At 41.3% G+C, this 26,291-nt stretch overlaps 1 protein-coding gene and 1 long non-coding RNA gene across 4 annotated transcripts in view; one reads left to right on the top strand and one right to left on the bottom strand.

Annotated features, from left to right (window-relative positions):
- The window catches only part of spon1a (spondin 1a), a 53,802-nt gene extending 29,088 nt beyond the window's left edge, over nt 1-24,714 (bottom strand). For 2 of the 3 annotated variants that reach the window (XM_088991323.1, XM_088991324.1), the window contains exons 1-6: nt 24,121-24,713; nt 17,389-17,495; nt 10,753-10,886; nt 5,235-5,308; nt 4,806-4,928; nt 1,836-1,984 (exon numbers count right to left, since the gene is read on the bottom strand). In XM_088991323.1, the coding sequence (XP_088847449.1) occupies nt 1,836-1,984; nt 4,806-4,928; nt 5,235-5,308; nt 10,753-10,886; nt 17,389-17,495; nt 24,121-24,352 (819 nt within the window). In that variant the 5' untranslated portion in view covers nt 24,353-24,713. Of the gene's footprint in view, nt 1-1,835; nt 1,985-4,805; nt 4,929-5,234; nt 5,309-10,752; nt 10,887-17,388; nt 17,496-24,120 lie in introns of all 3 variants that reach the window. The other variant, XM_088991325.1, reaches the window with a different exon arrangement.
- On the top strand, nt 13,776-17,028 carry LOC148900735 (uncharacterized). Its single transcript, XR_016114368.1, has 3 exons — nt 13,776-14,216; nt 16,420-16,500; nt 16,569-17,028. It is a non-coding gene; the product is annotated as an uncharacterized LOC148900735 (long non-coding RNA).
- Nucleotides 24,715-26,291: the final 1,577 nt, after the last annotated feature.

Genomic DNA, 26,291 nt, shown 5'->3' on the forward strand with positions numbered 1-26,291 from the left:
TTTGTGTTGTGTCACATTAATTGTTGTTTTTTTAACTTAAAGATAGCGCAGTGAGAGTGGCTTCCTTTAAAACAGCTCCTGTATTTTGTTTTTGCTGCTGTGAAATTTAAATTTATCCACTCTGAGACAAATAAAAGCTCTTCTAACCTAATCTAATCTTAAAATGAAGAGTTTATTAATTATACAGAAATAAAAATTATTTCAATAAATACTGAAATCAACAATAAACTAACCAGCCTCATTTAGTACAAAGTGGCCGGTGCAACTCAATTGTGTCAAAAACTTATATCTAAATGTTTGTATGTTGAGTTCTCTAACACGTACTGAGCAAAGGTATATTGGATTGGATTTACCTTTACTAATCTCGCAATGGAGAAATGTTCATTTCACGGCAGAAAAGTTATGAAAGGAAGATGAAAGGAAAGAAGTAGAAAAACAACATATAGCATATAGTACAGTATACAGCAGAGTACTGTATATGAGAACTGAAGTCAGAGATTTCGCGTAGAAAAATATGACGCACGTAAAAGTGAAATGGAGTCCTTCAAATAATTGCCAATGAGAAAAATACATTTCAGAAGTAAACTACTTAATAGTGAAAAACTGATGTATTCATTTATTTAATCAGGGGATGATCACCAACTAGTTAAAAATGTGAAATTATTCACACAATTATGCGTTCTACTTTGAATTAAAATAGTAATGAAAATGCTTGATTGTGCAATGGGCACTTCCAGGTTATGAAGAACAGCTTTCCATTCTCAAGTATTGAAGCAATCAGGATTGACGTGGCTCTCGTGTCTAATCATCAACCTCCACTCATACAGGAGGGATTTTTCTCCCGACTCCCTCTAAGCAACACTTCTGAAGTAAGTACAGAAACCACACAGCGGAAAAGGTCACGTTTCTTTTGAATTAATGCAGAGTTTTTTTTGTCCCTACCACCCTTTGTGCCCCTTTAAATCAAGCATCTAATCAGTCTCTTCACATCATTTTTAAGAAAAGTACTAGCAGCCAAAATTCAGCAATGGGAGGAGACCCCATGGCTCAGGCTGCACTCACATTATCTGCTGTGACTTCAGGTCTTCAATATTAGCCAACAATATGCAGTCTTCACAGCCATCTGCTCTGCCAGCAACAGTTATTTTAGGATTGGGAGGGAGCGACGGCCGTGGAGAGCAAGAAAATGCGAAAGAACATAACATGCTATTTGTGGAGATAATAAAAAGACACAAGGCCAAGAAAGAAGACAATATCTTACTTTAAAATTACTAGACAGTATTTATGCAGACCTTGAATATGAAAGTGGTCCTTGAGCACAATCAGGGAGGGAAAAAGGGTCCTTATTACATCCAAAGTCAAGATGTCTTGTCATGTATTTTATCAATGGCTGCTTGATTTGCAAACAGATACAGTATGTTTGTACTATTCAGGAAATTTCATCTAAGGGACTTCGTGGGTATTTTTCCGGCTCCTCTGTTTACCCCCCACATTCCAAAAACATGCATGGCAGACAGATTGAACACTCCAAATTGTGTGAAATAGGTATGAGTGCGAGAGCGAATGGTTGTTTGTCTCTGTGTGTGCAGTGATTGGCTGGCAACCCATTCAGGGTGTCCCCCACCAACTGTCCAAACAGGGCTGGAACAGGCTCCAGCACCTCCCGCTACCCTTGTGAGGATAAATCGGATCAGAAAATGAATGAATGTATGAAACTCCCACAGATATATAGCTGTTACAACCAGAAGAATGGACCACATTATTTCAGTATGACTTTTTGCACAGGATTCAAAGGCATCCGTTTCAGTTTAAAAAAAAAAACAATGATCACATACCTTTTGTCTGATCTCCTCCTCCATTTTGACGGGCGATCCAAGCTCTGCTACCTGCCGAACCCCATCACTGGCTAATCCTCCATATTCCCAAAGCACATATTTCTTCGAGTGAGAAGCGCCAATAATGGCTGACCAGTGATTGGCACGACCTGTGAAGAAGGTCATCTCATTAGCTGAGTATATAGTACACTCAGAAGGTTTTTTTTCTTAACTATTTTCCATGCTTGTTGAGGCAAAGTCCAAGAAATGCGATTAGTTAACTTTTACACCCTTTCAGCAAATAAGTTTTTTTCAAATCAAAGTTTGCTTTATTTAATAAAGCAAAATAACAAAAATTTGAAATAAGAATAAATTATACCGATTTAGAAATCTTCATTCGCTTTGGAAATGTCTGAATTTTGGTTCGTTTGGCAATTTGCATACTCGGCGCGACAGCCAATCAGAAGCCTGCTTTGTGCTTGCGTCTTTCCCGAGCGTTATAAGGTCATGCATTTGCATATCATTTTCTAAAGTAGATGCACAGAAAGTCAGCCTCAGAAGAAAGATTCAAAAGAAGCTAATAAAATTCATGACTCTACAAAACGTAAACGTACATTATTCCGTGACTGTAAAGTGTACTTGAGAGTGTTGAAAGGCGCTTAGAAATTGAACGCACATTACAAGCATTGTGGAAACAAGAATTCACGTGGCTTGTAGAAGATGATGCAATGAAAACATTGCCTTGTGGAAAATGACGAGGAGTGTATGGACAAATGACCTGGAGTAAAATCATCAGCAAGGGATATTTACGATTAATAAAGCAAGGGAGCATTTGTGGTAGGTACATCCTTAATACTATGCAACAATATTTTGGGTTTTTTTGCGATTAGTCGTCTTATTGTGTTTCAAGTTGTGAAAAATGGGGCAGACAACTTTACGACAGGCAACTTTTCTTTTACGTTGTCTACCCTTGTGTCCGCTAACTTTTTGTCATGAGTTTCAGACACTTGTTATAGGCACGGTGTCGAGTTGGGTTGGTGGGGGTGAAGGGTGAAAAATATTTTGTGGTTCCTAGGGGGGGGCGTAGCAAAAAATAAGTGATTAGCACTGGGTTAATCTGAAGCCTTCATGTATGCCCGGCTCCGAGCACATTTCAGTGTTGCATCATGTCTGCAGGTGGATTGGGTAGACTACCTCACATGGTGCTCTGTCACACATATCGACTCATTCAGAAGTATTTAGTAGTTGCAGCAAACCATTTGAACGATGTGCCAGGAGACTTTAAGTGTTGTTGATTAATTCATATTATCTCTGGCTTGGCCAAAATTTGTAATCTGAATGCCGACCCCTTGGACACACTTTGTCAGCCGTGCTGGGAGCTAATGCTACTTATGATATCACAATGTGGTTTTGTTGGTTAGTCCTTGAATGGATTTCAATATGAAAATGACAATATCCATCTTTTTTTCTGAACTTCTTTGATAAAATGGATGAAACAATATCTTCAGATTAATTAAGAGTTCACATGCCCTTGAGTTCCTTGATCCCCTTTACGTTGCAAATAGGTGCCATCTGGTCCCAATTAGCAGAAGTAAACACCATCCTATCCCATAAAAACAGAGAGCTTGGGTAGCTTGTCAAGAAAACACACACAAGGGCACTGAGAGGTAATAAAATGTCTGAATGAAAAACTAGAGCACAGACCACCACCCGAATACATATATCAAAATACTAATAGAAATATCTCTTTCTTAAAGGAAAACCGACTTCATTCCTCACAGGAGCTGGTCACCATTTTTTCTGCCTACATTGCACTTCAGATGCCTCAAAACATGACATGGAATAAATTCTTTAATCGATTGCAAACATGTATGCTTTCCTCTTCAGAACTATTTGAATCATATTCATAACTGGATGTGTAACAAGAAAGCATATTCTCCGAATATGAAGCCATTGTTTTGATTCTCTAGCAATGCCAGACGTCTTGGCGTGACGTCACAAACTGGGGGCGGGACTTTCTGAAAATGCCCAATTTGCAGGTCAATTTTTTTGCAGATTTTGGACACTTTAAGTCATTTTTATTGGTGTTTTGCATTTCAATAAAAATACCATACTGCCTGTTTTGGGTATTTTAGATGCTATAAAACGTTTTTTTCTGATGTCAGTTAAGAAACAAAAAAGTGACGTCGGTTGTCCTTTAAGTAACTGAGGCTTTCCAATCAGGTTCATGTCAATTAACTGCCTGTTTACATCCATCCATCCATCCATTTTCCGTACCGCTTATTCCTCATTAGGGTCGCGGGGGGTGCTGGAGCCTATCTCAGCTGTCTTCGGGCACGAGGCGGGGGACACCCTGAATTGGTTGCCAGCCAATCGCAGGGCACACAAAGACGAACAACAGTCACTCTCACACTCACACCTAGGGACAATTTGGGGTTGTCAATCTGCCTGCCATGCATGTTTTTGGAGTGTGGGAGGAAACCGGAGGACCCGGAAGAAACCCACGCGGGTCCGGGGAGAACATGCAAACTCCACACAGGGAGGCCGGACCGGGACGCGAACCGGTGACCTCTGCACTGTGAAGCCGTTGTGCTAACCACTGAACTACCGGGCCGCCCTACCTGTTTACAATTTCCATGAAAATAATTTGATAGTCAGTGTACCTAGTAAAACCACTGACAAGATCCATGTGAGAATGCGTTCCATACAGACTAGTCTTTCTGTTACGCTGTGATTTAGGGTTCCATGGGATCTTGTGTTTTATCTTACTCCACTCTCAACAGTTTATTGATCCACTTGGTTGGAATTTTAACAAGAGGCAAGGTATATAATCGCTTGATAAATTGGCATCCTGATCGTGAGGCACAAGGTTATGAACACACATTCGTACACATCTCACAGGCTGGCAGGTCTTCAGACTCATGATCAAGATGAAATGTATGATTAAATGTGAAGTGACATTACAAAGGGGAGATGATTTTTTTTGCTTACGCGGGTAGTCTTTTGGATGAATCTTCTCCGACCAGTTCCCATAGAAGGTGACTCTGTATTTGGCCGTTCCACAGGCACAGCAATCGTACAGGGGTTTATCCGTAACATCTCCATACAGGGATTCTGCATTTAAATGAGGAATTGAGTAAACCATCGAGCAAGATTGACAGACACTCGGCAAGACCATTAGATTGGTCATTTAAGTTCTGTACGAGGGAAACCAGAGGAAGAGAAAAGTTGGGTATGAGAAAAAGGAGCAATGTAGTTTTATCTCTATGGGGGTCAATCCCAACTATAGTCATTCCCGCTAAGGCCCAATGGCTGAATGGATCATCATCAAAAGCGAGAATGAAGCAGAGTGAAACGTGGAACCAAAGTGAATTCCCGGAGGTAGACCAAAGCTGTGAGGAGTTGGCAGGAAATCCTTACCTTTCTCACACATCTTCTTGGTGAGGGTGCCTTCATCCTGGAAATATATGATCCTCTTCTGCACAATGCTTGCCCTGTACAAGCATCACAAGGAACAAATGCAGTGAGAAGGGTGTCAGACGCTTCACCACAAAATAGGTTTGAAGAATTGTGAGTGAATGGTCAGCTGAGGAAAACGCCAAAACAGTCATTAAAGTTCATGTCAAACTTTGGTGCTTGCTGACTTTAGAATGGCATTGACTCAGATACAATCAAATGAATCACAATTAGAATCTGCGGCAACGGATACCGTGGTGGAAAACACAATCTGGAGTGGGGAGTAAGGGTGAAGGACATCAATTTATAAGTGACTGATAATAGTTGTTCTGTTTTGTTTGGTAGAATATTCACCTTTGGAATTAAAGAGTGAGTTTTAAGTGCTCCACTTGGGAAACGTTGAAGGTAGTTTTTTTGATCCATCACACGGCAGTAAATAAAATGTTTACTCGCATTTGCTCTGAAATATAAGCACGCGGCAGTACGTTCACAGTCATGCTCTCTAAAATGGAAGTCGAGACCTTGTGCAAATTGAGCTGTCAGACAGACTTGTTCCTCTAACTAGTAGGGTCTTGACAGGGATCTTTTCATGGACTAAAAAGATGAAGGCAGAGCACAAGGCCCCTGCCATCTAGCATTCTCATACAAGCCCTTCATGCAACGATGGCTGGTGGGATGTTTCCATGGGGACAAATCCCAAACAATGTGGTGTGTGAATGTGAATGGAGGGGCTGGATGGTCCAGCTGGACTGGTCGCATACCAATTAAGGCAGAGTATCATATTAAGTTTAGCTGTATGCCATTCACAGTCATGAACAGAATGCTGTACTAAATATGAAGTGCAGGAAATGCGGTGAACTATTCTATCTATTCATATCTATTTTATGACTTTTTAGATTCACCAGCTCCGACACATAAATGGTGAACTCATTCGCTTTCCAAACAACATAATCGTGCGTGATGTTTAATGTAATGCATGAAAAGCACGGAAAACATTTCGAGGTACTGTCCTGTCATTTGACTGAAGGGTAATTATTCTAGCAATAATGGTAAAAACACTGTCTAATGAATGCTACCGTTGTCCCTTGATTACTTTGTCCATCTGCAGAACTGTGGCATTGACATTTCCAAATACTTGTTTTCAAATTAAACACTCGCCATGACCTTTTGTATTTATAGCCAAAGTCTAAAATGAACCTTGTTTGACTGCATTGTTACAAATCCAAACAAGTTATATTTACTTGCCAGATGTTTTGTGTTGTTGTGTTGCCAGATGGTGATTGTTGAAACTGTGTGTAATGACTAACCTCTAAAGACACTTTGAGCAACATCATGACTAATCTGCTGCTGCTATAACAACGGACAATATCTTCGCCAATGATCCGTCGTCAGTCACTGAAAATTGCACCAATGATGGTCCAGTTCGCCAGCAAAAAGTGATAAAAGTCAAGTATTGAATAACACAGCAAACTCCACAAAGTTCCCAATATGCTACATATTTTAGTATTTTTATCTCACTGGAAAGTGGCCCAGTGGTTGACTGGTTCATATGGCTGTCTCATAGTACAGATGTACAGGGTTTGATTCCGGCTCCAGCTTTCTTATGTGGAGTTTGCGTGTTCTCCTCCTGTGGAGCTTTCCTCTGGGTAGTCCAGTTCCAGAACCCACATTCCCAAAATAAGAACAGTAGTTTGAGTAGATGCTTTAAATTGTCCCGAAGGGTGATTGATTGTGAATGTGAATGGTTGTTTCTCTATGTGTGCTCTGCGAGTAGCCTCGTGAGGATTTAGCGGTTCAGATAAAGAATGGATGGATCACATTAGATTATAGGTGTGTACCTAATATTGTGGCAGGATTTGTATGTGACAACTGGTTTCTATCCAAAAGAGTCCCATAATGCAACTCAAAAGATTCAGGTTAAAGTGATGCCACCGGCACTCCTCTAATTACTCACACTTTAATTAAATCTCACCTCAAACTCATATATCTTATTGAGAGTCGCACACATTGCTGCACCCTACCCACTTTACTGGGCTGGGCAGACAATCAAATGGAGTAATGCTTACTTAACATCCAATTTAAATTTTGCTAGGTCCACACCACAACCAATTCCAATCACCCCTGAAGTGCATTGATTTAAAAGAGTACATATGTGTATGTCCTGAGGAAGAGAGAGAGAGAGAGAGAGAGAGAGAGAGAGAGAGAGAGAGAGAGAGAGAGAGAGAGAGAGAGAGAGAGAGAGTTAATATGACCATTTTCTTTCAAAAACGCTTTCCTCTTACAATCTGAAGAGATGTGAAGCAGAATAATTCAATTCTCATTTTACGTTTCCTCGGCTTCAACCAGAGATTTACTGAATTCATTTATTTCTTTTTGCTTCTCCTGTAAAGGGAGAAAAAAGAAAACAACTTTGAGACAATCCGGTGGTGAACAGCGCAGGCAAAGCAGGTATTAACGGGGGCCCGTTGTTCTATCAGAATTGGAAAGCGGTGGTTTGACAGATGCATGTGGTAGGATGTTCACTGATATACAGTCTCACTAATACCACCCATCAGAGTGCAACACACGACCCCGCATATCTCACACCAGACGGCGATGAGGAATAAATTGCCTTCCACCTACAAATGGAGAGAAAATTGATGGCGGGAACTTCACAAGTGACTGCTGTACTCGCATATGACTTATTATGGCTTTAAGGACCAAGATGAATAAAGCCCGGAGGTTCAGCTGTGCCAAAGTAGTTTCACTTTGGAAATATACAGGTCACACTCAGTTTTATGATGAGATGGTTCCTGGTGACATGCGTAGAAGTCAATTTTTTTGCAGTCCAAGTACACAGACACAAAACAGGGAAGTAGTGATTTTTGTTACTGACATTTGACAGAATGTAATTTTATGCATCTATATAATGCACAGTGGTGCTTTAAGATAGAGATGACATGGTTTGGGGTTTTTGAAATATGAGCCCTCATTTTCTTGCTTTGACTTGCAAGCACGTAGTCGAGTTGCATGTACTCCATGGTGTCAGCTAACTTAACCCAAATCGCTTCAAATAAAGAAACAGATTGTGAACAATTTTGAATTTATATATTGAGTTGAAGTCAAACTAAACAGATAAAGCATCTTAATTATTGTATGTTTGACACAACTTCAGATTCAACTAGCAAGTCTGTTTAGCTTATTCTTAAGAACGGGCTTGGAAGAAGATAATCAATCATATGCCCTCATCCTTGCCGTGCGGTCAACAAAACCCAACTGCCAATAATAAATTGCATCACCAGCTACAACATTGACGCATACTATAACGGGACGCTAAAGAGTTTAAAAAGTTATAGCTCCAGATCGACGACAAGAATAAGCATTGCAGTCCAACTCTGTCATCATGAGCCAACCTTAAGCCCAACCAAACCGCCGGCTTAAATCTTTCCATCTCAAAGACGACAACTGCCCACCAATTATGCTGCAGTGAACCACTCGAGAGAGGAGGCATGTGAGTCACGGGTGCTTTTGATGGACACACTTCAAAGACATAAGTTGTTTTTATCATGACATCTTGAGACTGACAAATGTGCAGTTCCAGCCAGAAACAATACTGAAGAGAAAATCAAGTATTGGACAGTCCTTAGGCAAAGCAAAGATAACCTGCAATATTTCACAACAATGCTTCAAATACTTGTGCTGAACCATTCCTTGTCAGGAATACTGTTTGTGTTTTTTTTTTCATTCCATCTTTCAACCTTGGCTGAGGTGTTAGGATCCTGCTGGAATTATTTGTTGACTGCATCTGTCTCTTCATTCAATATATTTTGCGGTAAGTGTGAACATCTCTTCACCATGAATACCTCTCACATCAAGAAAATAAATAAATATAAAAAGCTTGTACTTGATCGCACGCTATATGTGTTGCATCACTTCGATCAATACAACATTATTAAAACTTTTGTTTGGTTGCAGCCCAGAGGCAGACAACAACCTTCATTTTTGACATCTGCAGGAGAGGGAAAAATAAATAACCACTGCCAACCTGTAATCATCATTTCTAGAGGTATCTCATTTTTGAAGTGTGAGCTTTCACCCAGTCCTTTTTTATTACCCCAATCTCAAAGGTCTGCTATTTTGTCTACATTTTCAGAACATCTATGGTAATTTGCAATAAAATTGGAGAGACTGAGGGCAAGGCCTATTAAGATTAAATCAAAAGGCCAAAAACAAAAAAAAAATGTGAATGATCAGTTATGTAATGTGTTGAATTAGCCATTGATAGTGGTTCACATAGGTGACATCAGTGTGTCCGGTGCAGGAAAAATTCTACTCAATGAATTCTTCTCAAATCCCCATGCTCGCATGGCAACATATCCATTTTTGCCTTCATAGAAAACGAGTGCAATGACAGATGGACTGACGGATGGACTGACGGATGGACTGACGGATGGATGGATGGATGGATGGATGGATGGATGGATGGATGGATGGATGATGTTAGGTACACGGACGGACAGACAGACAGACAGACAGACAGATGGGTGGATATATCATGCAAGCTTAATTTATTCAGAAAGTGAACCGTCCGCCATGCTGAGGTAAGCGAAGCCTTTTATCATCCCTACCACTATTGAAGAAATAAACAGCAGGGTTGAAAGCAACGCATTGAAAAGGTAAAATAACGATTATGCAATTCATTGATCTTAGAAAAGGTGTTTTTCAGCTCTGAGGTGCATTGTCACAAATCTCCCCTCAATATTTCCCCACGGTCGTGGATTAATAAAAAGATATCTGTCGTGATCTATCATCAGCTGGACAAGAAAAATATTGTTTCTATGTAGGCCCAGAAGGCAATGAATAGAGGCATTTATCTGTGTCAATCAACTGTTAAAATGCACACAGGATAATGAATAGCTTCAGAGGTCAAGTGGGAAAGAAAATGACACTCAGCTTTTCACATCACATTGTCGGCATTGGAATCTCGATTCAGACCTTCCCGTTTTAAATTTTGCATGACTATTCTGCGCTTGCTAAATTTCCTCCAGGTACTGCATGCTCGATTAATGTATTGGTTTGAATGTACGTATCCATGATGGTTTGTCTACAGGTAAGTGTGCCTTCCAATTGAACGGTGACCATTCCAATGTGTCACATTTCTTCTATACTGGCGGTGTGTTTTATTTGCCAACAGACAGATGACTGATGGAAAACTGCAGTTGTTTGTTTACGTTCTAACTTTTGCATGCAGCCATCACAAATGAAGTCAAGCACACCCTCATTCGGGTCAATGGAGACATCAATCAACTTCCTCCCTCTTATTGACTCATAAGTTGACAATATACGTAGACAAGAACAACAAAAATGATTTAAATTAAATATACCAGTATACCAAATGCTAAAATGAAAAGTGTTCTGTTTTTATGCTTGAATGAGAACAATACTGTATTTATCATTGAAAGTGCTCCATTATTACAGCCGAGGGTAGACTTGACATACATACTTGAGTAATACACAGCCAGAGCCGCTAGGGGGTGCAGTCCAGAACACCTGGATGCTGGTGCGTCGACGAGGTGTCCCCTCTGTTACTGCAGGTGGGCAGTTGATCATAAATTGTGTTTCTTCTTCATCAATTATCTGTCGAAATCACACAAATAAAAATTACATGAAAATAATTCCCATTTTGGACATGAATATATTAAACTGAAGTTAATAAATACGGCTCCCACCATTTTGTTAGCATTTAGGGACGTATTGACACAGTAATTCTTGAATCACTTTGAGATATCAGCTTTATTTTGAGGGTTAGGGTAACTTGCACAAAAGATGTGTGCACATAACCAATCTTGCGGTGAGTTCAATTGCCCATCAGTCTTCTAAATGTTTATTAATGTCACAACTGTTGTTCTTTAATCTTAAGTGTGGTGAATAGATGAAATAATTGAATTCATTTTATTTTTATGTTCTTCAAAAGTCAGGTAAAGCTGCCACATATGATTGACATACTCAATCTTCGGCACATATAATAAATGTGATGAACACCAAGGCTCGAAAAGTAAAAACTCCATGCTGCCATGAAGGAGGATTTTCTTTGTCGGTTCGTGCTATGTATGATTCCCAGAGGAAAATAGATAGTGCTGGGTTTACTGTAAGTGTATGTGTTCTCGTGTGTGAGGCATGCATGTGTGCCTGTGTGTACATGTGTGTGGGGGTGGGAGTTGCATGTGTGTGTGTGTTTGTGTGTGCATGCATGCGGTTTTCCTGTCAGATTACACCCCTTCAACATAGCCATGGTTTCTTACAGGAATGCTTCGGTGACCTGACTGTGGATGTCAGCTTGTGAGCTTCGGTGAAGCCTCATGGGTATCAATTAAACAAAGGGTCCACTAAAAGAAGCATGTAATGATAAACTGAGATGTTTAATCTTCGTTTTGTCTGTTTAGAAACGTGTTCCTGCTAAATGTTTCCAAAATATATAATGTGCATGCGGTAGATGTTTGACTTGAAGTACATTGCATTATTTCATGTCGCATCAAGCCATGCGGCACGCAAATCCTCATGAGGGTATGTTGACTTGGCTTGAAACTCTACCTCCTGCTGCTCCCCACCAAGCGAGCCACCTTATGCCCCCGGCCTGACATCACACCCCCCACCATCCTATTTCGCGAGAAGTATTATCCCGTGAGATAGCAACCACCGGGAAAGACTCTCTAACTTGCACACACGCAGTGTGAGCGCTGGATAAAACATGCCTCTCATGAAGTCAGTGGCTGGGGCACTCTGAGATTTCCAATGAGCTGTGCGACAAATAACATTTTGTGTTGAAGCTTTCTGGTTCTTTTTTCCTCATCCGAGCCTGGATGCTTGCCCGTCCATGTAAGAAAAAGAGAATTGGGGAATTAAATGCGTATGCAGCTGTGGAAGATCTGTGTGGGGTTCACAAACGGCACAAAACACAAAAGCTAAAGTGACAATAGAGGAATACTGTACTGGATATTTTTGACAGCAGTTTGTTTTTACCTCTTTTTCAGAGAACGTCAAGGATAAGACTGAAGGCAGAATTCTTAGCTGCAGTGACGAGTTGCCAAATATATCCTATTTAACTCATTCACAGCCAGACGTGCAAAAATGTGTCAACTCTAGTGCTGGGGTTTTGGTCATTATTACTCGAATTCCAGGACCCACAGAAAATTGAGTTTTAGGACTACATAAACATTCAATGCAGCATAAAAAAAACGTACAATCTTCTTTCATCTGAAAAAAGAGTTACTTCCTAAATTATATGGGTCTGGAGTTATATTATCTTGAAATAAGGGCGTCTGTCCAAAATACAATGCAATAAACACATTGGTTTATATAGAGCTCTAACAAGAGCTGGAACAAAGCGCTAACATGGAAAAAAGGGAAATGCTGCCCCCTTGTAGAAGGGAAAAAACATTGCCAAAGGCCATGGTCAGGGCTTTATCAGCACTTAAACGAGAAAAAAGAATAAACTTACAAATTCGAGAATGGCGCTCTACGTCATATTTTCAATTCCCGAATAAATTTGTAAATGGCAGTGAATGAGTTAAGTTGAATTCACACTAAACTCAGTGCTAGGTTGTTGTGAAGTGAGGTGAGTTAAGTTCACTACCGATGCATTTCTCATATTTTGAGATGTTGGTCAGTTCCCTGTGAGAGGGAAGGCTGCACCGCTGTAGGAGAGCTCACAGTCGACTTCAAACAGCCAATCAAAGCATGCTTGTCTGTACTGTGAAGCGGGCACTGGGAGACTCCCAGTGGGATGATTTTAACTCATTCACTGCCATTCCTGAATTTTTTGAGGTTTTGTTTTTTCTTGCAGCAGTGTGTGGGGGGTGCCGATAAAGCTCTGGGTAAACCTCCTGCAATGCTTTTCCCTCCCACGAGGTGACAGCATTTGCCTTTTGTGCAGCCGCCCCCATTGCACCTCATCTTACTCCAGACCCATATAATTTAGGAGTGTCTGAAATAATGTCTGCCCGGACGCCTGGGATGTGCAACTTTTGCATTGGGCGTCCAACTTACAGAATGTCTCTGCCCAGGTGGGCGACAACTTTACCAAGAAAAAAAAAAGATTTTTTTTTTTTTTTTTTTCAAATCAAACATTTGCTTTATTCAATAAAGCAAACGTTTTAACAAAGATTTTGAAATTGGAATAAATAAATCTTCGTTCGTTTTGGGAATTTCGGTTCGTTTGTTAATTTGAATACTTGACACGGCAGCTGATCAGAAGCCTGCCTTCTGCACCTGGACTTCCCAAGCATTATAGGGATGCCAGCGTGACGTCGTTTGTTATGATCACGCGATCGGCCGCTAACTTCCGGGTGGCCCATAGCCAAATAAACTCAACAGTTGTCAGCGAGTGCGATCATTGTTTTGTAAGCTTATGCCTTTCATTTTTGGGTGTTGATGAATGAAAGTCTTCGCATTTTAGTACGGTGGTGATATCGTGTGTGGTTGTTGGCTGCACAAACCGTTTTGTGAAAGGATCCAGGTTAAATTTTCACCAAATACCGATCGCTAGAGAAACAAAACAAACCGGTTCGTTTGGCAATTTGCATACTCGGCGCGGCAGCCAATCACAAACCTGCTTCGTGCTTCGGACTTTTCCGAGCGTTATAAGGTCATGCATTTGCATATCATTTTCCAAAGTAGATGCACAGAACCTCAGCCCGAGAAGAAAGATTAAAAAAAGCTAACTAAATTTATGACGCTACGAAACGTAAACGTACATTATCCCGTGACTGTAACGTATACTTGAGAGTTTTGAAAGGCGCTTAGAAATTAAATGTATTGTTATGAAAAGCATCGTGGAAAGAGGAGTTCACGTGGCTTGTAGCAGACAACGCAACGCAAACATTGCAAACATTGTATGGACAAACGACAACTGGAGCAAAATCTTTAGCAATGGATAGTTACCATCAATTAAGCAAGGGAGCATTTGTGGTAAGTACATCCTTAATTTTAAAAAATCCTTTATACTTTGCAACAATGTCTTTTTTTTTGCGATTAGTCGTCTTATTGTGTTTCAAGTTGTGAAAATTAGGGCAGGCAAGTTTATGGCCGGGCAGGCCAACTTTTCAGAGTTGTCTACCTTGATGTCCGCTCACTTTTTGTCATGAGTTTCAGACACTGAATTCAGGAATTAACTCTTTTTTTTATGAAAGAAGAAAGTCTAAGGTTTCTAATGCTGTATTGAATGTTTATGTAGTCCTAAAACTCAATATTGTGTGGATCCTGGAATTTGAGTGAAAATGACAAAACCCCTGGAGTAGACACATTTTTGCACGTCTGGCAGTGAATGAGTTGCAAATACTACACAATGTAAACCAGTTATTCAGTGTCTGATCTCTGCCATTCCTATACAGTATTCATGTATAAAATGGGTCACATCATACTAGCCGTCTATGCTGCACCAGTCACTAAAATGTTGACCAAGCAAGTGTAAGATTTAGATCAACTTAGATCTGCCACCAAATTGTCACTCCACCATACAGATCTCCCAGTAACTGCTTCTGCTGCTCCAGCCCACCCATTTTGGCGCAGACCCATCTGACAAATTGGCATTTACAGTACGTGCCACAAGCCTTGCGGTGATATGAAAATCAGGATCTGTCGGCATTTGCGCCAAGACGCAGATGCACTGCCTACAAAAATAGAGCTGAATGTTTTTGTTCCCTTTGTGCCCATCAATGTGGAAACATTCTACAGTGTGATGTTTTAGCATCCTCTCACATCAAGCAACTCCATGCCAGGATGGAAGAGAATAATAGGAATCCATAGGATGAGATGTGAGCCTTCTGCAGGGCAAAAATATAATATTCTTCTTTTTATGTCCTCAAAATTTAGTGGCAAAGTTCACAGCGAGTGCCACCGCAGGGCAGTGTAACCCTGGGACATGTGGCCACACTGGGCAAAGCAGATTGGGCTGCAGATTCAAGACATAGAAAAAACATATTTAGGAATATGTTGCTAAATCTGCCCTGCCGAACGAAACAACGATTTTCTGCCAACATGCAAAAATGAGGTTGTCCCTAATTTAATTTTTAACTGAGATTACAAAGAAATTGCATGATAGGCTGCTGTGATTTAGCTTAAAAAAGCTCCACATGTTATATTGATTATTTTCATGTCCTTGAAGACAATTTGAATTCCACAGTCACTGGCTACTTTATTAGGTACACCTCTACAACCTAATGAGTTTCAATAAAAGCTGCCTCGACAAAGATCGGATTGTGGTAAAGGCAGTAACGAGTCGTGCATGTCACTCATAGGCCTTCAGTAGTGATACGTCTGAATCACTCCAAACATGCGGTTATCACCAGCGGCTAGTGATACTATGATTGGCGAGTGACTAGCCAATCATGTGACGAGCCAATCAGAATTTGCGAAAACTCTGACGTTGCCAGCGCCTTCGAGCAAGCCTTGGGTTGCCAACTCAAACTCTGATTAGTTTAGGCAATAGCTTCATCGCCATTGATTTTTATGGTCCAGAACCTGCTGAACTGATTGTCAAGGCGGACAGGTAAATCTCTGACCCTGGTAACAAATGATGGCTAAAATGTGATTGGTTAAATGCTTAAATATGAAAATATGCAAAAGCAATGAAAGTAAGCTGAACGACAATGTGGAATTATTTAACAAGAATTCATGGACAAAATCTAATTCACATTAGTCTGTGATTCAGATATTTTTAGGCCAGCAGAGAAGGCCTTGCAGGTCCTGACGGCCCACCACAGGTAAAAGGCGCTTAGAAATAAAATGTGCTATTATTATTATTAAAAGTTATATTATGTCACATTCAAAAATGTGGATTCAGTGATGCATTGAAAAGTCATGTTTTGGTTAGTACATTTTCTAATGATTACAGTCAATTAAAAATACGTAGAAGAAGCAATCCCAATACTATTGAAGTACATTTCAGAGGCATTCTAAACGACAAGAAACGTTACGTCATACCTTGCACACTAACTAAGTCAATCAACACTGTCATTTTTCACATAGGTCTTGCATTTCATTCAAGCGTACTGAACCACGCTGAACCTTGTTAATGATACATATCATTTTAAATGCCCGCGTTGAAATAGATTATGAAGACAGGGAAACTATAAAAGTGATTTGCGCATATCCTGTGACGATCATTTCACAGACCATCAATGACTATTCCGCTATCTGCTGCTTGCACTGCATTCGAAACGCAAGACTGAGATGGAACCTTTGCCATGGCCAGGTGAGTCTAGCAGCACACCCTGCCTCTGCAGCTCAACAATTCTCTTCCTTCCCTCTTCTTCCTCGAAGGGACCGTGCCTCAGTTAAATGCCGATTGCCATCTAAAGCCCACCATTTGCTTTTAGAGACGGACGGTATATGCTCCTTGAGGTTCACAAAGCCGTGTGGTGAATAAGAGCAGCATATAGTAAATTGGGGGAAATTGACATTAAACATTCTGCTTGTTAGATGAGTTGTAAATGTTGATGTGACTGTAGTACAATAGGTCTCTTGTTTTGGGACAGCGGAATGGAATTTTTCAAACCTGATTGTTCACATTTCGCATAATTTTGAAAAAAGTTTCTCATTCCCTATGCATATGGATACAAATGTTTTTTTTCAATTTCTCTGATATGTGTCTGAAATTATCAATTGCTTCTGTTATGTTGATCAGACATTATTATAACGGGTGTCTGTTGAATCATCTCACAACCCACATTGCTGCATGAGATGATCAAGTTCTTACATGTAAAATTGCTGAAGTTATTATATCATGCCAAGCAGATTTTTTCTGTCTTTGTGTTATATTGTGCTGATGTTTCTCGTCTGTCTCACAATGCGATTGTTCATACTTGATTTCAAGTAATGAATTGGTCATCAAAATTTAGGTGGCAGTTTACTTCACAACATCCAACCAGACGTTATGTTGACAACATGACTCTGCAATTTAACTGACTTCTTGTTTCCATTAGAGTGGAGTTCAGTTGAAGGCAACAACCAAGAAAATGGCTTTTGCATGGAAGCTGTGAATGTCTCAGCATTTGGTACAAATTGCTGTGACAAATCCGCTTGCCGTTTAGCGAATTTTATTTCAGATTTGAGCAACTGACGAACATCTACATTATCATACCTGGAAATTTCCAAGGTAGTCTTCCTCCTTGTCTCCAATTGAACCCTCCTTCAAGGCGATGACTGTGAAGCCTCTGAAGTAGGAGGGGTTGGTGGCAAACAGAGTCACTGGATGGAGGTGAATAGAAACAGCATGAGGAAACAGAGATAAATTTTGATTTAGATGCCAGAACCGTCCGAACATAATCCGCCTCCACTCTGTTGACATTTCAAACTTTTTTAGGGTGAAGCATGCAAATATGTTGCATACATGCATACAGAAAGGATGAAATAATTTAAATGAAACTGAAACCCAAGATTAAACACTGAATGTATGTGGTTTAGTGCAGTTTATAATATGAAATGTGTCTTGACAATATCACATCAAACAGCAACACAATAATTGAACAAATGAAGCTCCATGGCTAACCCCCTTTACATTGCAACCTTTACTTGAACATCAAGTACCACCCTAAAGCTATAGTGCTCAAGTTAGGTCCTTAAGACACCGTATCCAGAGAGTTTTGTATGTCTCACTCCTCCAACACTCGATTGAAAAGATCAAAATCATGATCAGGCTTCTGAAAAGCTTAGTGATAAGCTGATCATTTGAATTTGGTGTGTTGGTGCACGGAGACATAACAAAAAGGCTGGATGGGGGATCGAACTTTGGCACCACTGCCCGAAAGCTTTTCTAAGCTTTAGTCAATAAATTGAAACATTCTGACATATATATTTGAACACTATAGAGCACATGTGTCAAAGTCAAGGCCCGCGGGCCAAATCCGGCCCGCCACATCATTTTTTTTCGGCCCGCGAAAGCAAATCAAACTTGTTAAATTCCATGATGATTGCTAAAATCTGAGCCAAAATTTCATATTTTTGGATGTCAACCACAATAAAAGTCATTATTCTTGACTTCAGATTTGAAAACGAGTTATTCATTAATTTGCTGTGTGCTCTATATGTAATATTGGAAGGGATTTAAACATTCTAATGGGTTCCCCAAATTCATAACGGCCCTCGAGAGGAAACCATAACTACAATGTGGCCCGCGGCAAAAAATGACTTTGACACCCCTGCTATAGAGGAAAAAACAGGATGAGGAGAGTGAGAACCAGCATGAATGAGAAAGTTGGCAATATAGAGCAGAGAATCAAAAGTTCAAAACCTGCCATGGATTGCCCAACCAATTCTTTGAATTTGGCACTGTCCGAAGAAAAGTAGTAATATTTTAATTGTCGTTAGAGAGGTATAATAATAATAATAATAATATTGAAAGAGATGAGGTCAGAGATGATGCTGTTAAAAGAGCTGCGTGCAGAAGTGTCCCAGATCAAAGAGACTATTCAGAAACCAACAGCCACTTATCAGCCCACCAGCGGAGGACCTGAACGCCTGCCTGACCACTACCCTGAACAGGTCGCCTTCACTCCACCTTCACAATATCAGGTAGATCCACCAGCCAGGCACTACTACACCCAGCACTCCCCATCAGCTCTTCAGCAGTACCACCCAGCACCAGGGCCCAGGCCGATGAGGGGGGCAGCACAGTTCCAGCAGCGGTTCGCCCCTCCGCAGTACTACATGCCCCGTCGCCCTCAGCCCAGGTGTTATTCTTGTATTCAGACAGGTGAAGAATATTGTCAGCACTGTTTTAAATGTGGAAGTAGTGAACATTTCAGAGCAGGCTGCAAAGCACAGAACTCAGCTAGGAACCATGCTTTAAACTAGAAAGGGTTACTCCAGTGGGACATGGTGTGACCACAGAGACAGATAGGTCCCAGTGTTACAGTGGTGCTATGAAAATGGAATGTAAGCCCTACACACGTGGCCCCGTTCAGAAGAGACATAAGCAGTCATTTGTCGAGCGTACAGATAAGAACCAGTGTGGCAAATTACCTTCGGTCAGGGAGTTAGTGGGAAAGAAATGTCTTATTCGGTGCTTTTTGGGTAACAAAAGGGTTGAAGCACTCTGGGACTCGGGGTCCCAGGTGTGTGCTGTAGATGAGTTATGGAAACAAACAAACTTACCTGACGTGTCATTGAAAAATGTGAATGAACTTATTGACCCTGATAACACTCTCAATATTGTGGCAGCTAATGGAACGGATATGCCTTATGTAGGATGGCTTGAGATATCATTTAAACTTGGTGCTAATGATCCAGGGCTACTTGTACCAGTATTAGTACTAAAAGGTGACCAGCAACAGTGTCCTATCATAGGGTTTAATGTCATTGAGCGTCTTGTGTTAGATAGCCTCTCTAATGAGTCACAAACAGGGGATACAGAAAAGCTCTTGAAATCGGTTAGACTAGCTTTTCCCCACCTTAAGCGCAATAAAGCTGCCACTTTCATAAAAGCAGTTAGTCTGGGACAAGCACATGAGTACCGTGTAAAAACAACAAATGAGAGATTCACTATAGCCAGGCATAGCTCACTTATTCCATGCAAAGTACAGGCTAAGCCCTTTAAGGAAGATGTTACATTGGTTTTTGAGCCAAGTGAAAACCCACAGTGGCCAGATGGCCTCGAGCTTTGTGACTCGTTGGTCTCAGTTAAGGCAGGTTCCATCCCTAGGATAGTTGTTAGTGTCCAGAACCCTACTAATCATGATATTAGGTTTCCAGTAAAGGCTATTATTGGTACAGTGCAGTCGGTAGGGTCTGTCTACCCAGCTAACATATTTAAAAGGGACCTTCCTTCAGTGGTTGTCAATGAGGTCCATGTCCAGAATACCACCATCGCTCTCAGTGAGCAGTGGGACCCCCCAATTGACCTTTCTCATTTGGACGAAGATAAAAGAAAGACCGTTCAGCAGATGTTGAGAGAGGAATCGGCATCATTTTCAAAATCGGACGACGACATAGGGTGTGTGGAAAACCTACAAATGGACATTTTGTTGAAAGACACTGAGCCTGTTTCAAAGACATATATGTCTGTCCCAAAGCCAATGTACAGAGAGGTGAAAGACTATTTACAGGACTTGATAGCGCAGGGGTGGGTGGAAAAGTCCACTTCCTCCTACTCATCCCCTGTCGTCTGTGTCAGGAAAAAAGATGGTACACTGCGCTTATGTATTGATTACAGAGAGCTGAACCGGAAAACACACCCTGACCGGCACCCCATCCCACGGGTACAGGACGTGGTGGATAGCCTTGGGGGTAACACCATCTTCTCGCTGCTGGACCAAGGCAAAGCATACCACCAGGGGTTCATGTCCAAAGGGAGCCGACACCTGACTGCCTTCGTGACCCCTTGGGGCCTTTATGAATGGATTCGAATTCCGTTTGGACTCATGAATGCACCAGCAGCGTTCCAGCGGTGTATGGAACAATGTCTGGAGGGGTTACGGGACGAAATATGTGTCCCCTATCTTGATGACATTCTTGTTTTCAGCGGGACATTTGACAACCACGTTGAGGACGTCAGACGAGTGTTGCGACGTCTCAGGGAAAATGGAATAAAACTCAAAGCCCGAAAGTGTGACCTCTTTAAGCCGGAAGTGAGGTACCTCGGCAGGATTGTCTCTGCTGAGGGGAGCAGAATGGACCCGGCAGATACAGCAGCAGTGCGTGCCCTGAAAAACAAGCAGCCAGGCACTGTCGGTGAGCTTCGAGCCATTTTGGGACTATTAAGCTATTATAGGCAATACATCAAAGATTTCTCTTGTATCGCTAGTCCCTTGTATGCTTTGCTTAAAGCCCCTCTGAATGTTGAGACTCAGCAGCATCAAAGACAAAAATGGAAAGTGAGACATAACAGTGTGTCTTCCAACACACGTATTGAGTGGAGTGATGAGCATCAGTCAGTGTTAGAGCAGCTAATAGACTGTTTAGTTCAACCACCAGTTTTAGGTTTTCCTGACTTCGCGCATTCTTTCATTTTGCATACAGATGCCTCTAACCGGGGTTTAGGTGCTGTGTTGTACCAAAGACAAAATGGCAAACTTCGCGTGATAGCCTATGGCTCTCGGACATTAACTGCAGCTGAGAAGAATTATAATTTACACTCGGGCAAGTTGGAATTTTTGGCGCTTAAGTGGGCGATCACAGACAAGTTTCGTGATTATTTGTACTATGCACCATTCTTCACTGTGTATAGTGACAATAATCCACTCACGTATGTACTGTCGACTGCTAAGTTAAATGCAACTGGGTGCAGGTGGGTCGCAGAACTTTCTGATTTTAATTTTACTGTTAAATATCGTCCCGGTAAGGAAAATGTTGATGCAGACAGTTTATCTAGGATGCCCCTTGATATGGTAACATATATGGAAGGATGTACAAAAGAAATGTCATATGATGCTGTGAGTGCTGCCGTACAAGCTGTTGACCAACAGAACGAGTCTAGTGCAGCTTGGTCTATGGGAATCTCAGCTATGTGTGCCGAGGTGTCACTAAACACACCGATAGCCCCATTGACTGTTGGACAGATCAAGCTAGATCAAGAGACTGACCCCATTATAGGACATATTATTAGATACAAACTGGCGGAGACGAAACCGCTAGGTACTGAACTAAGAAAGCATTGTCCTCAAGTTGTTTGTCTTGTGAGGGAATGGGACAAGCTACACTTTAATGACAGAGGTGTTTTGTACAGAAAAACGGCAAACAGAACCCAACTACTGCTTCCTGAAAAACACAAGGTGACAGTGTTAAAAGAGCTGCATGATGAAATGGGCCACCATGGTGTAGAAAGGACTCTTTCCCTTGTAAGGGATCGTTTTTACTGGCCCTTTATGCAAAAAGAAATAGAGGACTATGTACTGAGAGAGTGTGTGTGCCTAAAACACAAAAAGCCCAACCGTGAGACCAGAGCCCCTCTTACTAATATTGTGACTACTCAGCCTTTTGAACTTGTCTCCGTTGACTTTTTGCATCTCGACAAATGTAAGGGTGGTTATGAATACGTGCTTGTGCTAGTAGACCATTTTACACGTTTCGCTCAAGTTTATGCTACGACGTCCAAATCTGGCAAAACAGCGGCAAACAAAATCTTTAATGACTTTGCTTTAAAGTTTGGGTTCCCCCTTCGAATTCACCATGATCAGGGTGGTGAATTTGAAAATCAACTTTTTGCTCAACTGAAGGAATATTGTGGGGTTGCGGGTTCAAGGACAACCCCCTACCATCCACAGGGAAATGGACAAGTTGAACGATTTAATCGAACACTGATCCAGATGTTAAAGACACTGACAGAGAAACAAAAGAGTAACTGGAAAGACTCACTAAACAAACTCGTTTATGCTTACAACTGTACCAAAAGTGAGGTGACAGGGTTCTCACCTTTTTACTTACTTTATGGACGTTCACCACGTTTGCCAGTTGATATGTTGTTTAGTTTGAATCCAGACTCTAACCAGGGTGAAACCAACCCGAAGGACTATGTGAAGAAGTGGAAACAGGGCATGGAGGAAGCGTATGCGATCACGCAAGAAAATAACAACAAAGCTGCTGCCAGGAGTAAGAGACTATATGACAGTAAACTAAAGTATTCTACCCTGTTGCCCGGTGATCGTGTTCTGGTTCGAAACTTAACCCCACGTGGAGGTTCAGGCAAACTGAGAAACCACTGGGAGGATGTTGTTCATACAGTGGTTCGTCAAGTCAGCCAAGACATTCCAGTTTATGAGCTGAAACCTGAGAGGGGGAAGGGCAGATCTAGGATACTCCACCGCAATCTCTTGCTGCCATGTGATCATTTGCCATTAGAGACTTCACTACAGTCCCAGTCCAAGGAAAAGTCCACTCGGCAACGACCGAACAAGATGCCGGAAATGGATCCGGAAGAGGATGATGAGGAGGATGAGTATTATCCAGTGTTGCATCGCCAGAGCACCCGACCAGACTCACCAGAACCGCGGGACGTGAGCTTCGTGGAGACAACCCACCATGATGACAATCAACTGGGGAATGAACTGCCGGGGACAGAGCCGGGAGCTGCGGAAGTTGACCAACCTCAGGAGGGCAACATTGGTCCGGAAAATGATGCACCTGTGACGGTGTGTCCCCCTTTTCCCCAGCCAACCCCCAGTAATCCTGATATTGGGGAAAATCAACGGCCACGACGAGAACACAGGAGACCCAAGGTATTCACGTATGATCGCCTTGGTTCGCCATCTTGTTACAATGTAGGGACAGTACCATATCATGGTGAACAGACAATGCCTTGGATGTATGGCGCACACCCCTATTATGCCACGAAATACTACAGAAATGGTTAATCGACACTTCGGTTTAATAGAACAGTGAGATGGAAACAAGAAGACCCCGATATAACATTGATAATAACATAATAATATGAAGAATAATAGTATTAACAACACTAATAACAACAACAACAACAACAATAATAATAATAATAATAATAATAATAATAATAATAATAATAATAATAATAATAATAATAATAATAGATAAAGCACTTCAGAAGTGCCCTTCAGCAAGGCACTGAAACAAATGTTGCTTTGGCCTTTATCACAATACACCCACCCACAAAAAAGGGAAGAAAAACATGAATGAAGTTACATTACAAAAATGTGAGATCAATCCAGATTGTAATAGAAAGCCGCTTGATTTTATTTTACTCTTGTTGTCCTTAACATTTTTATTTCAAGTATTTTTTTCTATTTATTTTGTTCTTTTTAAATCGCCTTCCATTGCCAATTAGTAAGTAAAATCATGCTGTTTGTTTTAATCTCGAATACTTGCAATGAAGACACTGGGGAAAAAGGTGAGCACGCACACTAACCTCTGTAGGTGCTCCCTGGCTGGTAGCTCTCGGGGTCTCCTTCCACGCGTAGCCTGAACTCGCTGTTGTCGTCCCTGCGAGCGCTCTGAGCCCGCAGGATGCGGCTGCAGTAGCCGTCCGACTTCGCACCGGTGTCAGCGGTCTCCTCGGTGGACATGAAGGTGTCGCACGCCGCCGTGGAGATCAGGCACAGCAGGAGCATGACGCGCGGGTGCAGTCCGCACTTTGCCATCCTAAAATCTTGGCGAACTTGCGGGGCTGTTGGGTGGGGAAAACAAACTTCCAACAAAGACCCGTTTCACTCCAAAATATGAACAAAAGTGCTGTCTGCTAGCAGCCTGGGTCCATGCTTTGTGTGCAGGAGAAGGCAACGATCGAATGTGCACTGTCCGATGGAGACGCGCGCGTACACACAAGAGGCGTCTGGCGAGTGTGGAGAAATAATAGCGGGGGTCCGTTGCAAAGACCAAGCGCCGAATGAGGATTGCGCAGTTGCCTCCACAACCGCAGGCAGCTCACTTTGACCAGCCCAACCGGCAAAGACAAGCATTCCCACATTGGAGACAATGCTTTTGACACGTTGAACTCCCTGTGCGTGCGTGCGCGTCTGCGAGTGTGTGCGCCTGTCAAATTGCAACGCACGCGCACAAACATACACACACTCACATACGTCTGTGTAAGCTCTCAGTCGTACAGGAGTGGTCCAAACACACTCAGATACATACAAAGTACTGTAGTCGCAAACATTTCCTAAGAGTTGTAAGCTTGATTCATTTACTTCTCTATAATTCTTAAAATATTAAAACAATCGACATATACCAATCTAAACACACCAGTTTACTGTACAGTATGTCTCGATATTGCTCAGCCGACAACAGTAAATGAAGCATATGCTTGTTTGGCTCTACAGCAGTTGTCAAATACAAGGCACGGGGCCAAGATCTCGCCGCATGGGTCATTTTTTGTGGCCCGTGAAAACAAATCATGTGTGAATGCGTGCCGAAATGTGAAATTGTCATGTGTAGTAAATAAAGTTGTGATGTTACAACAATTTTGTTATCAAGTATACACTCAGTTGAACAATAATTGAACAAACTACAGTAAAGTCTCGTTGTATCGATATCGGATATATCGATAGTCCCGGTTATATCGATACTATTTCTATGCACGCACGGAGAAAATTACATGCAAACAGGGTCGGATATATCGATAGTCCCGGTTATATCGATATTTTTTCGGACTCCCTTGAATATCGATATAACGAGACTTTACTGTATTATTATTGAATGATATCCAAAGAAGTGATCGTTAAATCTGCTGTGTCCAACGAACAATTTTCTGGTTTCATTTCACCCGCATAATGGCCCTCCAAATTGTCTGCGACTAAAATAAGTTTTGAGATCCCCGCTCTACAGAAAGCAGAGAACCACTGAGCGACAGCCGAACAATTCAATATGGCTCTGCAGACAACATAAAAAAAGCCTAGTCTGTCAGCGGAGCAGGATTATTGGAAGCTAACAAGCAATGTTAGCAAACACACCTTCAAAATTGCAGAGGTACAATGAGACTTAAAACGTGAAGCCCATTTCAAGTTTACTCAGAGATTGCCTTTGTGCAATTCATCATCTGTCAATAATGGTAACTTCCAGACAGCACCCGCCAGATATTGACAAGGCAGTGAACACAGAATATGAAAGTATGATTGCATTCACAATGAATGAAAATTGATGAGGAATGGATTTCCAAACTTAGTGCTTATTCAACGACCATAACTCAGCGACTCAAATGTTACATACCTATATCAAAGTCAAAGTCAGCTTTATTGTCAAATATGCTAATATGCATGACTTACAGCACAGATATATATGTATATATGTCTATATATGTATATATGTCTATATATATATATATATATATATATATATATATATATATATATATATATATATATATATATATATATATATATATATATATATATATATATATATATATGTGTGTGTGTATATGTAATTCATATTCACGCAACATGCATATGCACACATTCAAGCCGTTACAAAGCACCTCCCTTATCCCCTTGTATTTTTATTTTCACAAGTCTTGGGATATTTTGGGCTACTAAAGGGAATCAGTATTGTATTTAATGCCATGGAATTAGTATTTTGTGCCAA

This window comes from Hippocampus bargibanti, linkage group LG03, assembly GCF_051943395.1.
Source record: "Hippocampus bargibanti isolate YZ-2025 linkage group LG03, ASM5194339v1, whole genome shotgun sequence".
NCBI lineage: Eukaryota > Metazoa > Chordata > Actinopteri > Syngnathiformes > Syngnathidae > Hippocampus > Hippocampus bargibanti.